General features: G+C 45.1%; 1 protein-coding gene across 1 annotated transcript; it reads right to left on the bottom strand.

Moving 5' to 3' along the window:
• Nucleotides 1-11,200: 11,200 nt before the first annotated feature.
• On the bottom strand, nucleotides 11,201-17,674 carry LOC138371549 (zonadhesin-like). Its single transcript, XM_069336428.1, has 2 exons — nucleotides 17,548-17,674; nucleotides 11,201-12,078 (listed from the first exon to the last, which is right to left on the bottom strand). The coding sequence occupies exons 1-2, from the start codon at nucleotides 17,672-17,674 to the stop codon at nucleotides 11,201-11,203; spliced, it is 1,005 nt and encodes a 334-aa protein (XP_069192529.1).
• Nucleotides 17,675-17,878: the final 204 nt, after the last annotated feature.

Here is a 17,878-nt window from a genome sequence, read left to right as displayed (position 1 = left end):
CACGGGCTGCTTCCTGGGGGTGGAGGCCTGGTCGAGGACCGGGCCGCGGGGACACTAAAGCCCCGAAATCATCTCAAGATAACCTCAAGATAACCTGTTATTGAGTATGCTGCCTCGGCATGGAACCCGTATCTAAAGACACACAAGACAAAACTACGAAAGGTCCAAAAATATCGAACAAAGCTTGTTCCGGAGCAAAAAGGACTGAGCTATGAAGAAAGACTGAGGGAACGGGACCTCACCACACTAGAGGAAAGAAGGAATAAATCAGACATGATAACGACGTACACGATATTCAAGGGGACTGACAAAAGAGATATAGAAGCAATGTTCAAATTAAAGAACAGTATAATGAGAGGACATAATTGGAAACTGAACTCAGACGAGTTACAGGGATGTCAGACAGAACTTTTACAGTCCAAGAGTCGTAAATAAGTGGAACGGACTTGACGAAGAAGTTGTCGTAGCCAATTCGATACACAGTTTTAAATGTAAATATGATCATAAAATACACAGTTTTAAATGTAAATATGATCATAAAATACACAGTTTTAAATGTAAATATGATCATAAAATACACAGTTTTAAATGTAAATATGATCAGAAAAGGAAGTGAAAAGAGTCACAGTATTAAACAAATGATCCTCGAAAAGTTGTGCTTTAGAGCAGATGCCCGATCTTTGCTTGCTCAACTAGTTGAGAACACACACACACACACACACACACACACACACATACACACACACACACACACACACACACACACACACACACACACACACACACACACACACACATACACACACACACACACACACACACACACACACACATACACACACACACACACACACACACACACACACACACACACACACACACACGCACACACACACACACACACACACACACACACACACACACACACACACACACACACACACACACACACACACACACACACACACACACAAACACCATCCCCCCCCCCGACACACACATAAACACATAACCCTCCCCATCACCCACACACACACACACACACACACACACACACACACACATACACACACACACACACACACACACACACACACACACACACACACACACACACACACACACACACACACACACACACACACACACCCGCACAAACACCATCCCCCCCTTCCCGACACACACATAAACACATAACCCTCCCCATCACCCACACACACACCCAACAGCATCCTGAAACAGCAGGTAGCCATTGAGAAGGCCACACACACACACACACACACACACACACACACACACACACACACACACACACACACACACACACACACACACACACACACACACACACACACACACCCACCAGCACAGTACCTCACCAGAGTGTCCAGCACGAACCCCTAACCTTTCACACCTGCCTCTCACGATGGACAATGGGTCAGTAATGGACCGCTTCGCACACACCTGCCCCTTATTATTTTTCCATGTTCGTTTACATTTTTACTTTTTTGGTCTTCTAATGAGAGTGACTTTGCTTCTTGAACGGTAATGGAGATATAAAAGGTCCTTGTGTGGACCTCCTGCTGCTGCTTTTTTTGTTAAGGATGTTATTTTGTATTACTGGCTCATGTTTATATATATATATATATATATATATATATATATATAGATATATATATATATATATATATATATATATATATATATATATATATATATATATATATATATATATATATATGTCTCCCTCTGCAGTGCAGGAAAATTGTGGTTATTGTAAACCTCACTCTCTGACGTGCAGGAAAAAGCTCTACTAGATATTTCCCCTTTCAGACCGCACATTGCACCCTGAAAAATAAACTCTCATTGAACTCAAAATCGAACACAAAACTCATCAAACAATACTGATGAGACGCGACTCAAACATCAACATGACTCCCCACTGAAACCTTTAAATGTCACGACACTAAAAATACCACTGACAGCTCATCAACAAAAAACCCACATGTCACGGTACTTTATATTTGTTTAATAAAAACCCACACACACAGAGGCCATGCCAATTAAAGATGTATGACACAATTAAGGATGGAAGGCCAGGTGATTAAAGATAACGACAGCCACTTAAACAAAGTGGTATCGTGAATAACTTATCTCCTTCATCTTGAGTTTAACAATTGGACGCCCGAGTCTACATGCTGTCTCTGAAGACGGGAAACAGGTAGCTAGAATTAGGTAGGTAATTAAGCACCTGGTACTAGGGTGGGTGGTGGGAGATGTATACAGGTATCCAGGTACTAGAGTGGTACTAAATAGACATACCTGGTACAAGGGAGGAAGTAAATTAGGGTCTTGATACAGGTATCTTGATAGGAATAGATGTTTATCAATTCTTATCAAGGAATAGCAATAGATAAACGTCTATCACAAACATACAGCAGATATCCTCATTACCCAACTATAAACAAAATTTTTTTTAGTCAAGCCATTTTATGTATGTCCATCGCTTCTAAATTTGAATCTATATTTCAGGATGTTTTTTTTTTTAGTGTGAATGGGTAAGAAATCGCACGTTGACCAGACCACACACTAGAAAGTGAAGGGACGACGACGTTTCGGTCCGTCCTGGACCATTCTCAAGTCGATGATTCAATGGGTTGCAGATGGGGGACTAGGAGATGGAGAAGAATGGAGTGTAGAGGGAATGGGGTAGAGAGTGAAGGGGGTGATGGGATTGTTGACCAGACCACACACTAGAAGTTGAAGGGACGACGACGTTTCGGTCAGTCCTGGACCATTCTCAAGTCGATTGATTCAATCGACTTGAGAATGGCGGGTGATGGGATTATTATTGAACAAATGGGGTCATTGTAGGTTATGAACCATTGTAATAGGGATTGGTTAAGGGGGATGGGGACGAGAGATGGGGAAAAGACGACTCGTTTCCTTAGGATTTTGAAATAATATTGACATCGGAAAATCCACAGCAACACTTAAGAGACAATGGAATATATAGACCCGGCGTGTATGTAGAATGTGTATGTAGATTGTATATATAAAATGTGTATGCAGAATGCGTATGTTTATGTAGGACCGGTCACCTAGAGGAGCCCAATGCAATGCTAGAAACATGTACGCGCGTGTGTATTCACCTATTTGAACTCACCTAGTTGTGCTTTTGGGGGTTGAGCTTTGGCTCTTTGGTCCCGCCTCTCAACTGTCAATCAACTGGTGTACAGATTCCTGAGCCTACTGGGCTCTATCATATCTACATTTAAAACTGTGTATGGAGTCAGCCTCCACCACATTACTGCCTAATGCATTCCACCTGTTAACTACTCTGACACTGAAAAAGTTCTTTCTAACGTCCCTGTGGCTCATTTGGGTACTCAGATGTGTGTGTCTGTGTGTGTGTGTGTGTGTGTGTGTGTGTGTGTGTGTGTGTGTGTGTGTATGTGTGTGTGTGTGTGTGTGTGTGTGTGTGTGTGTGTGTGTGTGTGTGTGTGTGTGTGTGTGTGTGTGTGTGTGTGTGTTGAACTCAGCATAGGAAGCGGCTAAGAGAATACTTTCCCATTAAAATAAGAGGCATAAATTTCAATGTTCAAAAAAATGAACTTGAGACACTAAAAAGGAACAACTTGATCAACCAGGCTGTAATCCACGTTACATTGCAAGCAGCTGCACCTAGCAACCATGCTGACCCGACCACCAAGCAGAGGGGCTTAGCCCCCCACTTTTGCAACTTGACTGATTTAATAAATCAATTAACGATTCAGTTATCTTACAACACAATTTTTCTAACGTCTGAGTTTTTAATTAATGCAAAGAGGTTGTAATTTAGAATTTTTTATGTTGAGTGTAATAGGGGTGAAATGTAGTAAATATTGACACGAGGAACGCGAAAGTAGGAAAAGAAATAATAGAGAAATTGAGAGGAGAGTGTAAAGGAAAGAGAGACAAGTTGTGTTGGTGAAAGTTGTGGAGGTGGTTGAAGTGTTTGAGGTGCTGGTGGTAGTGGTGGTGGTGGTGGTAGTGGTGGTGGTGGTGGTAGTAATGGTGGTGGTGGTGGTGGTGGTAGTGGTGGTGGTGGTGGTAGTAATGGTGGTGGTGGTGGTGGTGGTAGTGGTGGTTGTGGTGGTGGTGGTGGTTGAAGTGTTTGAGGTGCTGGTGGTGGTGGTGGTGGTAGTAGTGGTGGTGGTGGTGGTTGAAGTGTTTGAGGTGCTGGTGGTAGTGGTGGTGGTGGTAGTGGTGGTGGTGGTGGTAGTAATGGTGGTGGTGGTGGTGGTGGTAGTGGTGGTAGTGGTAGTGGAGGTGGTTGAAGTGTTTGAGGTGCTGGTGGTGGTGGTGGTGGTGGTAGTGGTGGTGGTGGTGGTAGTAATGGTGGTGGTGGTGGTAGTAATGGTGGTGGTGGTTGAAGTGTTTGAGGTGCTGGTGGTGGTGGTGGTGGTGGTAGTGGTGGTGGTGGTGGTAGTAATGGTGGTGGTGGTGGTGGTGGTAGTGGTGGTAGTGGTAGTGGAGGTGGTTGAAGTGTTTGAGGTGCTGGTGGTGGTGGTGGTGGTGGTAGTGGTGGTGGTGGTGGTAGTAATGGTGGTGGTGGTGGTGGTGGTAGTGGTGGTAGTGGTAGTGGAGGTGGTTGAAGTGTTTGAGGTGCTGGTGGTGGTGGTGGTGGTAGTAGTGGTGGTGGAGGTGGTTGAAGTGTTTGAGGTGCTGGTGGTAGTGGTGGTGGTGGTAGTGGTAGTGGAGGTGGTTGAAGTGTTTGAGGTGCTGGTGGTGGTGGTGGTGGTGGTGGTTGTAGTGGTGGTGGTGGTGATGGTGGTGATGATAGTAGTGATGGTGGTGATAGTAGTGGTGGAGGTGGTGATGTATCGTTGGAGGAGGTGAATAGTGGTGGAGGCGAGAGCTGTGGTCCAGGACGGACCTGAAACAGTGGTCCAGGACGGACCTGAAACAGTGGTCCAGGACGGACCACTGGACCATTATCTGTATAAAAAAATGAATAAAACAAAAGTTGAAGTCCCTTCCTGTGGGAAACCACTCTGAGACAACCAGATCAGCAATGGCATCTCTGACCACAGACTATAAGACAATTTATGAGGCATGAGTCGACCGCATACCTGTCCTGTGAGTGGTAGTGGACCCCCATAACATCATGTGAGTGGTAGTGGACCCCCCATAACATCATGTGAGTGGTAGTGGACCCCCATAACATCCTGTGAGTGGTAGTGGACCCCATAACATCTTGTGAGTGGTAGTGGACCCCCCATAACATCCTGTAAGTGGTAGTGGACCCCCCATAACATCCTGTGAGTGGTAGTGGACCCCCATAACATCCTGTGAGTGGTAGTGGACCCCATAACATCTTGTGAGTGGTAGTGGACCCCCCATAACATCCTGTGAGTGGTAGTGGACCCCCATAACATCCTGTGAGTGGTAGTGGACCCCATAACATCTTGTGAGTGGTAGTGGACCCCCTATAACATCCTGTAAGTGGTAGTGGACCCCCATGACATCCTGTGAGTGGTAGTGGACCCCCATAACATCCTGTGAGTGGTAGTGGACCCCCCATAACATCCTGTAAGTGGTAGTGGACCCCCCATAACATCCTGTGAGTGGTAGTGGACCCCCATAACATCCTGTGAGTGGTAGTGGACCCCATAACATCTTGTGAGTGGTAGTGGACCCCCCATAACATCCTGTGAGTGGTAGTGGACCCCCATAACATCCTGTGAGTGGTAGTGGACCCCCCATAACATCATGTGAGTGGTAGTGGACCCCCATAACATCCTGTGAGTGGTAGTGGACCCCATAACATCTTGTGAGTGGTAGTGGACCCCCTATAACATCCTGTAAGTGGTAGTGGACCCCCATGACATCCTGTGAGTGGTAGTGGACCCCCATAACATCCTGTGAGTGGTAGTGGACCCCCCATAACATCCTGTGAGTGGTAGTGGACTCCCCATAACATCCTGTGAGTGAAAGTGGACCCCCCAGCACATCCTGTGACTGGTAGTGGACCCCATAACATCCTGTAAGTGAAAGTGGACCCCCCAGTACATCCTGTGACTGGTAGTGGACCTACCATAACATCCCGTGAGTGGTAGTGGATCCCATAACATCTTGTGAGTGATAGTGGACCCCTCATAACATCCTGTGAGTGGTAGTGGACCCCATAACATCTTGTGAGTGGTAGTGGACCCCATAACATCCTGTAAGTGAAAGTGGACCCCCCAGTACATCCTGTGACTGGTAGTGGACCCCATAACATCCTGTAAGTGAAAGTGGACCCCCATAACATCCCGTGACTGGTAGTGGACCTCCCATAACATCCCATGAGTGGTAGTGGACCCCATAACATCCTGTGACTGGTAGTGGACCCCCCATAACATCCTGTGAGTGATAGTGGACCCCCATAACATCTTGTGAGTGATAGTGGACCCCCATAACATCCCGTGAGTGGTAGTGGATCCCATAACATCCTGTGACTGGTAGTAGACCCCCCATAACATCCTGTGAGTGGTAGTGGACCCCATAACATCTTGTGAGTGATAGTGGACCCCCAGAACATCCTTTTGAGTGGTAGTATAGCCTTACACCATCATGAGAATGGTAGTGAATTCCGCACCCTCCTGTGAGAGGTAGTGGATTCCAAACCTATGCTAAGAGTCTGAACTACTGTACACAAATATGAACACCACACCTACACAACGACATTATATAGGTGGAAAAGGGGCTATGAACTGAGAAAATGTTATCCTAGAACTTAAATTACCTTGGTCACCAACACAGGCTATAACGATTTCTATAAACATTGGTGCTGAGAGAGAGAGAGAGAGAGAGAGAGAGAGAGAGAGAGAGAGAGAGAGAGAGAGAGAGAGAGAATACTTAACATAGACAAATACAAATACTGACCACTTCTTTATTGAGAGCATTGTTACACATATCCTGGACACTACAGCTGCCTTGTTCAGGAGTTATCCCAGGCTCCCCCTCAGCTTACATGTGTCCAGGTCATCCCACATATCATATCTGGCACATTTCCAGGTCATTCCAGGCCCCAGAGCTAACATGTTTCCAGGTCATGTTGCAGAGCAGACGACAAGAAGTGATTGTGTTCCCATTGAGCAATAAACATGTTGAAGTGTTTGCATGCTGACGAAGCTGAAGCAAGAACATTGCTCACCATCACAACACAGGTGATAATGATCACCATCACACCACAGCTGACAACGCTCACCATCACACCACAGCTAACAACGATCACCATCACACTATATGGAAGACCCCCTCCATAAACCACAAACTTCCTGCCTCTATCAAGGTCAATAGATATTTTGGTAGCTAGATAGTACACACACACACACACACACACACACACACACACACACACACACACACACACACACACACACACACACACACACACACGCACGCTTGATACGTAGTCATGTGGACCGGGGTTAGATTCCCGGGGGCAGGAAGAAACAAAATGGGCAGAGTTTCTTTCATCCTGCTGCACCTGTTACCTAGCATTAAAATAGGCACCCCGGGAGTTAGACAGCTGTTACGGAGCTGCTTCCTGTGTGTACTCACCTATTTGTACTCACCTATTTGTGCTTGCAGGATCGAGCATTGACTCTTGGATCCCGCCTTTCCAGCTATCGGTTGTTTACAGCAATGACTCCTGTCCCATTTCCCTATCATACCTGTTTAAAAAGTATGAATAGTATTTGCTTCCACAACCTGTTCCCCAAGTGCATTCCATTTTTCCACTACATATTGTGTGTGTGTGTGTGTGTGTGTGTGTGTGTGTGTGTGTGTGTGTGTGTGTGTGTGTGTGTGTGTGTGTGTGTGTGTGTGTGTGTGTGTGTGTGTGTGTGCGTGTGTGGAAAAAAATAGTTAGTAGTTAGTTACAGTTGATTGATTGACAGTTGAGAGGCGGGCCGAAAGAGCAGAGCTCAACCCTTGCAAGCACAACTAGGTGGTTATCTTGAGGTTATCTTGAGTTGATTTCGGGGCTTTAGTGTCCCCGCGGCCCGGTCCTTGACCAGGCCTAGGTGAATATAACTAGGTGAACACACACTAGGCCTGAGAGCACATGCCTGTGTGCTACAAGCATCGAGGAGGCCTTACAGCCCCATCCTCCCTGCTGGGAGCTCCATCTCCCTGTGCCTGACCTTTGACCTGAGCCTCTTGCTCAATACTGCAAGTTGCCTGGTTGAAAAAAAATTCTGAAAATTGTTATTTTAATAATGTTTCCAAATAATTCCTACTACATTGCTATTGTCCGCCATTCCTTTACATCTGACGTGTGAGTGTGTGTTTGTACTTGCTATGTGTGCCTGCAGGGTGGAGCTGTTAGCTCTTGGACCCCGCCTCTCTAGCCGACGGTTGTTTAATGTTCTGACTCTTGATCTACGTTCCTCTATCATATCTACTACATATATATATATATATATATATATATATATATATATATATATATATATATATATATATATATATATATAAATATATATATATATATATTTATATATATAATATATAAATATATATAAATATATATATTGTACCTAGTAGCCAGAACGCAGTACTCTCATACTATGCAAGAACCGATTTGCCTAATAAGCCAAGTTTTCCTGAATTTATATATTTTTCGATTTTTTTCCTTATGAAATGACAAAGCTATCCATTTCATTATGTATAAGTTAAGTTTATTTAATTTGAGTTAAAACTAACGTAGATATATGACCGAACCTAACCAACCTTACCTAACCTAACCTAACCAACCTTACCTAACAAACCTTACCTAACCAACCTTACCTAACCTATCTTAACCTCCGAAACACAAATCGGGGTTTTACTCAATTCCCCAATGCACCCGGGCTCTGTCAACAAGTTGTTCTACCTCTACTTCTAGTGCATGGAAGGGGAGGGGGGAATTGTGTAAAACCCCGGTTTGTGTCTCTGAGAGACTGCGGGATCCGTGTGAAAGCAATAGCAATCCCGGTTGCAATTATTATTCATGTCGTGGCCCAGTCGATTAAGGCGCGTCGGGGTATCATCCTGGACGTAAGTTCGAACCCTCATCACGGCCCTTGTTGATTTATTCATTTGATATATCACGCTATTGTGATTTGTGTGTGTATGTCTTCCAAATGCTTTCAAGTCCTAATTGCTTAGTGCTTTCTCCTGATATCCTCTCCTCATAATTGTTGCATTATCAGCACACATTAACTGAAATTATTTTTTTTTTCGGAATTTAAATAAATCAGGAACAGGTTAGGCTAGAGTACAGAGCCCTGTAGGACTCCGATGGCGTCACCTAACCTCTCTTGTCACCCTTAAGTGTGACTTGCTGTTGTCTGTTGATCATATATTTACTTATTCACTGGAGCACCTTCCCTCTCACCTATGCCTCCTCCTCCATCTTAAGAACACAGTTTGTTGCCAGGCACTGTATCGAAGGCTTCCTGGCAGTCCTAAATATACCATCTGCCCACCACCTCCTTTACTGGTCTGAATTCAGACTGCTTGTAATTATAATTAGGTTCGAGAGATAAGATAAGATAATCAACACGTGTTGGCGATGTATTACGAAGTCTTTACACACCAGATTTGCTACAAGTTTTCCTTGCAACCTTTTTCATCACCTTGCATGCTATGCAACGTAAAGACAAAAGGCTAATAGTTTAGTCTTCCCTCTTACAATGACATTATGTTGGTTGCCATTTTCTACATATACAGATTCTGCGGGGCTCAATAGACATATCTCCATCTAGTTCCGGCAGACGTTCTCATTGTTGGTAATCACAATGTCCTCCAGTATCTCCTCGGCTCAACACCGTCTCGATCCTTTCAAGCACTTCCTCGAGCTCTATTGTGACGACCTCCTGTATTCTCTTCATGTCTTCGCACACCTCTCTGTCGTTTTCTGTGTGCTTGTCATATTTTGTTCTCTTTCATGACCTGTTTCATTAACGGCAAACAACAGTTCCTTAACTGCTGTTTGCCTTCTGAAACGGCTATGATTGCGTGCTGAAACGTGTCAGGTCCCTGCAAAACGGCCGCCTATTAAACATCTCTCGCAATTAACGTTTTAAGCCAATATAATCACTCATGAACATCAGCCCTATAACACATTAACCTTACTAGCCAGTCAGCCGAGCGGACAGCACGCTGGAACTTGTGATCCTGTGGTCCTGGGTTCGATCCCAGGCGCCGGCGAGAAACAATAGGCAGAGTTTCTTTCACCCTATGCCCTTGTTACCTAGCAGTAAAATAGGTACCTGGGTGTTAGTCAGCTGTCACGGGCTGCTTCCTGGGAGTGGAGGCCTGGTCGAGGACCGGGCCGCGGGGACACTAAAAAAGCCCCGAAATCATCTCAAGATAACCTCAAGATAGAAGAAGATACTAAACACTATAAAATATTAAAAACAAAAAAAAAACTTCACCTGTATACAGCAAAATCCCTATGACACATCGTCGGCACACCACCAACGACTTCCACTAAACTGTTTGTGCACTCACTCAGTGAGGGTATATATATCTCATCCAAGTTGAGCAGACCACACACTAGAAGGTGAAGGGACGACGACGACGTTGTTTCGGTCCGTCCTGGACCATTCACAATCGACTTGAGAATAGTCCAGGACAGACCAAAACGTCGTCGTCCCTTCACCTTCTAGTGTGTGGTCTGGTCAACTTACTTTAGCCACGTTATTGTGACTCATATCTCATCCAAGCACGCGAGGTCTCCAGAATATTGGCGCGGAAACATCCGGATTCCAGGAACGAGGAACGCAGACATTAATCACCCTCCGGCGGGAAGGTGTTCTGCGTATGTCATTGAAACCACTTTAGCAGAAACCAGACACAGGGGAAAACAACCTCGAGACAGTCATGAGTCGTTGTCGGAAACTCTACCAAGGATGAATCCGGATCCAAGGATGAATCCGGATCCAAGGATGAATCCGGATCTAGGACACCAACGGAATAACTAATTTAAATCTTTTAGTATTTCAATGAGCAAGCGGAACAACACGATTCAATGAAAGTCATCAAAATGTTTATATAAAAAGGAAGTAAGCAATATAGTTGAAGAATGACAGTCACGCCGCAATGAGTGTGACTGTTCACACTCATAACATTCACTTGACTGTTCGTGTTGGTCCATCTTCTTGGATTCCTCGCTGCAACCAGGCTAAGTATATGATGGCTGAGTTAATGGCACTGATGGCTGAGTTAATGGCACTGATGGCTGAGTTAATGGCACTGATGGCTGAGTTAATGGCACTGATGGCTGAGTTAATGGCACTGATGGCTGAGTTAATGGCACTGATGACTGAGTTAATGACACTGATGGCTGAGTTAATGGCACTGATGGCTGAGTTAATGGCACTGATGGCTGAGTTAAGGGCACTGATGGCTGAGTTAATGACACTGATGGCTGAGTTAATGACACTGATGGCTGAGTTAATGACACTGATGGCTGAGTTAATGACACTGATGGCCGAGTTAATGGCACTGATGGCTGAGTTAATGACACTGATGGTTGAGTTAATGACACTGATGGCTGAGTTAATGACACTGATGGCCAAGTTAATGGCACTGATGGCTGAGTTAATGACACTGATGGCTGAGTTAATGACACTGATGGCTCAGTTAATGACACTGATGGCTCAGTTAATGACACTGATGGCTGAGTTAATGACACTAATGGCCGAGTTAATGGCACTGATGGCTGAGTTAATGACACTGATGGCTGAGTTAATGACACTGATGGCTCAGTTAATGACACTGATGGCTGAGTTAATGACACTGATGGCTGAGTTAATGACACTGACGGCCCAGTTAATGACACTGATGGCTCAGTTAATGACACTGATGGCTCAGTTAATGACACTGATGGCTCAGTTAATGACACTGACGAAAAACACTGATATGGGACAACGGGAGAAACTGATGGAATGGCCGCAGACAGTTCATAATCCAGAAACTGAGGTTGGCAGATGTAGAAGTCACAGACCTCAGACCTGCTTGGAGGCCTCGTGGCAGAGTGGACAGCGTTCGGGGGGATCACTGGAGATATGTATGTATGTGTGTCTTAAAGAGAAATATATTTATATAGTAGATATATTAGAAGAAAAATAGATTCGTTAGAAAGGCTACGAGATAAATGCTAAATTATGTCGACACAAACAGTAACTACAAATGTAGAGGTTCAGAGAGACACTGATAAACACGAACAAAATTGTTTAAAATGGTATGAGGAGCATTGAGTTTGCAATTCAGGTTCCATTTCAGGTTCCATGCCAGGCTCCGTTCTAGGTTCCACTCCAGTGTGTATGCCACTCTAAATGCCACTGTAGAAATGGTTTCTGATCGCAGAAATGTGACCATGAACCTCAATGGAGGACCGAGTTAAATTTCCCTTCAGCTGATTAATTGATAAATGCAATAGGATTCATGAGAGAAATAGACGCATACAGAAGATATCACCCACCTGGCAGACCCAGAAAAAGAAGATATCATATACCTGACAAAATCATAAGAGTAGATATCACCCTCTCCACCCTGACAGACCCATAAAGAGGAACGTGTATTAATGTTAAGAAATACATAATGTACATTATATTTTACTGTACAATAACAACTGGTTATAGAGGGGAACCAAATACAACACTGAAAAAAATCTTAGAGAAGTAATTTCCTTTGAAACAAAAGGAGTTAAAAAAAATTAAAACACCATCATGAATAAGGAGTAAGAAGTAAGCTTTTCCCCTCAGGAAAAGAAAGTAAGATTATGCTTATGGGAAACATTAACAAAGAGAGAGTTCTTGTAGCTCAATTTGCATCCGGGTCTACAGATTGAAGAATGCAAATTCTAGAGAGAGAGAGAGCTTGCTGGGATCTCAGGAAGACGCAAGCTATGCCAGCTTTAATTAATCGACAGAAGCCTGCCACGACCACGTAGCTTGCGGAACAACAAGTTGATCACCCAAGCGTTTACAGAAACCCAGAACGAATTCAATCCGGATTCAGGGAACTAGAGATAATGTATATACAGTGAGGAAGGATATTCACTCAGCCCAAGTAGCTAGCAGAACTCTCTCTGCGAAAATAAATGGCCAGAACTCTCTTCCTTGTAACAAAGGAGAGAGAAAATCGGACCTTCTATAAGCCATTGTATCCCACCGTCCTTGGAACTCGATCCTTCAGAGAAAAAATAACAAAAGAAAAAAGAAATGCTAGAACGAGCAGACAATATCCAACCCGAAGCGCAGTGAAGGTTTTCCTTGTAGCTCAGTGCCGTCGGAATAGGTCCGTGTCAAGACGGGGTCACACGGCGGGAGACGGTGAATAGAGAAGACGGAGGGCGGGAAGGAATATGAAACTGGGAAGCTGAGATGGTTGCCAACGACAGTAGATAGAGTAAGACAAACTGGGAGTCAGAGAACTTGTTCATTCTGCGATGATTTAATGCTTTACACTTATTCTCGCTAAAGGGTCCAAGATCCACTTAAATTGGTCGGTAGAGCGACAATCGTGCTTCTTGCAGGTCGTCGCTCGATCCCCCTATGATCCAGCTGGTTGGCCATGGTTCCCCCTCACTGTGTGCTCATACCACAGCTATCTCGCTAGTGAGACGAGGCTGATAAGTCGTTCGCATCTGAATAGCGAAGTCTGTCCCTATAATTGTGTCTACTATTTACCCATGATCTTATGAGTGCCTGTAATTTCAACATCTCCCTATAATTATACCTATAATTTCACTATAATGTATTCGGAATAAAAATAAAAATTGGAATTAGAATTCTAGCCAAAATTGGATTATATTGTAATTTTAAATAGACGCATGAAATAATTTCAAATTTATATATATATATATATATATATATATATATATACATATATATATATATATATATATATATATATATATATATATATATATATATGTATATATATATATATATATATATATATATATGTATATATATATATATATATATATATATATATATATATATATATATATATATATATATATATATATATATATATATATATACACGACCTGCCAAATCGTTTAACAAACAGGTACCCATTTTACTGTTGGGTAAACAGAGGCTACAGTTAAGGATTGGCGCCCAGTCAATCCCCCCCCCCCTCCCCCGGCCAGGATACGAACCCTAGCCAAAGCGCTCGGGTGACGCCAGGCGAGTGTCTTACCACTGAACCACGGAGGGAACTGTATTTCACACGCGTTCAAGAATGAAGATAAAATGAATGAAATTTGCATCACAGGAGCTGTACTGTGTCCTGTATGTCGTGGTCGTGACAGACAGGAAGACAGAGATCAATGGACAGGATGAAGGCCACGCAATCACAATAATGGACAGAGTGACGGAAGCAGACAGACAGACAGGAATATGTGAGTTGTGGTGGGTGAAACCACCTTTATAGCCGTCAACTGGCTGTCATCGCTCGAACAACGAGCCATGAAGGACATATTTCGCTACGGCGCCCCTTCCCCTCCCCCACCAACCTATTTCCCCCATTTTCCCCCCATTTCAGAGCGTTCCCCTTAACACAACACCGACACAAACACCCCCATCACTACCCCCATTAAGTTCCGCAAAGTTCACGGTCATTGGTGTCAAAGTGTGGGTGTTGGGGTGGGGGTGGGTGTGGCCATGGGTGTTGGGGAGTGTGTGGGTGTGGCCATGGGTGATGGGGAGTGTGTGGGTGTGGCCATGGGTGTTGGGGAGTGTGTGGGTGTGGCCGTGGGTGTTGGGGAGTGTGTGGGTGTGGCCATGGGTGGTGGGGAGTGTGTGGGTGTGGCCATGGGTGTTGGGGAGTGTGTGGGTGTAGCCATGGGTGTTGGGGAGTGTGTGGGTGTGGCCATGGGTGTTGGGAAGTGTGTGGGTGTGGCCGTGGGTGTTGGGGAGTGTGTGGGTGTGGCCGTGGGTGTTGGGGAGTGTGTGGGTGTGGCCAAGGGTGATGGGGAGTGTGTGGGTGTGGCCATGGGTGATGGGGAGTGTGTGGGTGTAGCCATGGGTGGTGGGGAGTGTGTGGGTGTGGCCATGGGTGGTGGGGAGTGTGTGGGTGTGGCCATGGGTGATGGGGAGTGTGAGGGTGTGACCATGAGTGATGGGGAGTGTGTGGGTGTGGCCAAGGGTGGTGGGGAGTGTGTGGGTGTGGCCATGGGTGTTGGGGAGTGTGTGGATGTGGCCAAGGGTGGTGGGGAGTGTGTGGGTGTGGCCATGGGTGTTGGGGAGTGTGTGGATGTGGCCAAGGGTGGTGGGGAGTGTGTGGGTGTAGCCATGGGTGGTGGGGAGTGTGTGGATGTGACCATGGGTGATGGGGAGTGTGTGGGTGTGGCCAAGGGTGGTGGGGAGTGTGTGGGTGTGGCCATGGGTGTTGGGGAGTGTGTGGGTGTGGCCAAGGGTGGTGGGGAGTGTGTGGGTGTGGCCATGGGTGTTGGGGAGTGTGTGGGTGTGGCCATGGGTGTTGGGGAGTGTGTGGGTGTGGCCAAGGGTGGTGGGGAGTGTGTGGGTGTGGCCATGGGTGTTGGGGAGTGTGTGGGTGTGGCCATGGGTGTTGGGGAGTGTGTGGGTGTGGCCAAGGGTGGTGGGGAGTGTGTGGGTGTGGCCATGGGTGATGGGGAGTGTGTGGGTGTGGCCATGGGTGTTGGGGAGTGTGTGGATGTGGCCATGGGTGGTGGGGAGTGTGTGGGTGTGGCCATGGGTGAGAATATATGTACTTACCTATTTGTACTCGCCTATTTGTGCCTGCAGGAACGAGCATTGGCTTTTGGATCCCACCTTTCTAGCACCGGTTGTTAAACCAATCACTCCTGTCTTATTTCCCTACTATATCAAGTTTTAAAAATTAAGAATAGTGTTTGCTTCAACAACCTTCTTCTTAAGTGCATTCCATTTTTCCACTACTCTCACGCTAAAAGAAAATTTTCTAACATCTCTGTGACTTATCTGGGTTTCCAGCTTCCACCCATGTCCCCTCGTTCTGTTGGTATTCAGTGTGAACATTTCGTCTATTTCCACTCTATCAGTCCCCCTGAGTATTTTATGTTTGTATCATATCGTCCATTTCCTCCTTTTTCTAGTGTCGTAAGGTTCAGTTCCTTCAGTCGCTCTTCATGCCCCCATCCCTCGTAACTCTAGGACGAGCCTCGTCGCAAATTTTTGAACCTTTACCTGTTTTCTTATGTGTTTCTTCAAATGGGGACTCCATGATAGCGCGGCATACTCTAAGACTGGTCTCACGTAGGCAGTGTAAAGCGCTCCAAATGCCTCCTTACTTAGGTTTCTGAATGATGTTCTAACTGTTGCTAGCGTAGATAACGCTGCTGTCGTTATCCGATTTTATGTGCCTCAGGAGTTAGATTAGGTGTTACGTCCACGCCCAGGTCTCTTTCTCGCGTTGTCACAGGTAGGCTGTTCCCCTTCATTGTGTACTGTCCCTTTGGTCGCCTGTCACCTGATCCCATTTCCATAACTTTACATTTGCTCGTGTTGAATTCCAACTCTGACCATCTCTGCAGCTTGTTCAAGTCCTCTTGGAGTATCCTACAATCCTCATCTGTCACAACTCGTCTTATTAATTTCGCGTCATCTGCGATCATCGACATATAGGACTGTACTCCTGTAAACATGTCATTCACGTATATTAGAAACAGAACTGGTCCCAGCACCGATCCTTGAGGTACTCCACTCGTTACTGTTCGCCAGTCCGACTTCTCGCCCCTGACTGTTACTCTCTGGCTCCTCCCTGTTAGGTAGTTCCTACGGCTTTCCGCTTATTCCCGCCTGCCTCTCAAGTTTAAATAACAGTCTCTTGGGCGGTACTCTATCAAAGGCTTTTTGGCAGTCCAGAAATATGCAGTCTGCCCAACTTCTCTGTCCTGCCTTATTCTTGTTACTTTATCATAGAATTCCAAAAGGTTTGTAAGGCAGGATTTCCCTCTCTCAAACCCATGTTGTGTGTGTTTTTAAACCTAACTTTCTCTAAGTGTGTATAATAAGTCTTAACCTGATTAATCTTTCTAGTACTTTACAAGGAATGCTTGTTAGTGAAACTCACAATCACACACAATGCTTGTGAGTATAAGTGTGAGTGTGTGAGTGTATGTTTGAGTGTACTCACCAAGTTGTGTTTGCGGGGGTTGAGCTCTGGCTCTTTGGTCGTGTGTGTGTGTGTGTGTGTGTGTGTGTGTGTGTGTGTGTGTGTGTGTGTGTGTGTGTGATTTAGCTCTCGGGCCCCCACCCACAGTAAGATGCCTCCATACTATTCAGAACACTATCATACTAGTCTTGAAGATGGGGAAGGGTAGTTACAGCTACTCCTCCTAGTTCCAGCTCCTACTACATGTTTACCACTCTCACTACCAACCACTTGGACTGGTCGGTACAGCGATGCACCTCGCTTATTACAGGTCATCGTTCGATCCCCGATAGCTTAAGTAGTTGGGGCACCACTCCTTCCCTCCGTCCTATCACAAATCTTAGTCATCATATCCGTTACAATCCTCTGATTTATCTGTGTTTCCAACTTCCACTTTTGCTCTTCGTTCCAGTGTTCGCTTATCTGGTAAAAGTGTGTTTGAATCCACTTTATAAATTTCCCATTGTATCTTGTACGTTGGGATCATGTCGACTTTTGTCCTTGCTTGAGAATGTCATAAGTTTAATTCACGAAGCCAGTCCTATTGGCTTCGTAATAGGGATAAGGAGTTGAGGTACACAACTCTGTAAGAGTTGTGTTAACAACTCTTACAGAGTTGTTATCATCCCAGATAACAATTGTGTTATCTGGGATGATAAATGGTAGTGCTGTATTTTTATACTTTTTATCC

The sequence above is a fragment of the Procambarus clarkii genome, chromosome 36 (assembly GCF_040958095.1).
Source record: "Procambarus clarkii isolate CNS0578487 chromosome 36, FALCON_Pclarkii_2.0, whole genome shotgun sequence".
NCBI classification, from domain to species: Eukaryota; Metazoa; Arthropoda; class Malacostraca; order Decapoda; family Cambaridae; genus Procambarus; species Procambarus clarkii.
This window is presented reverse-complemented; position numbering and strand designations above follow the sequence as displayed.

What these genes read in the sequence shown, in the direction of transcription:
- LOC138371549 (XM_069336428.1), bottom strand. Translation starts at nt 17,674, where the DNA reads ATGATCCCAACGTACAAGATACAATGGGAAATTTATAAAGTGGATTCA. An exon ending in CACAGATAAATCAGAGGATT is followed by an intron (nt 12,079 to 17,547) that starts GTAACGGATATG and finishes ACATATCTCCAG; the next exon opens with TGATCCCCCCGAACGCTGTC.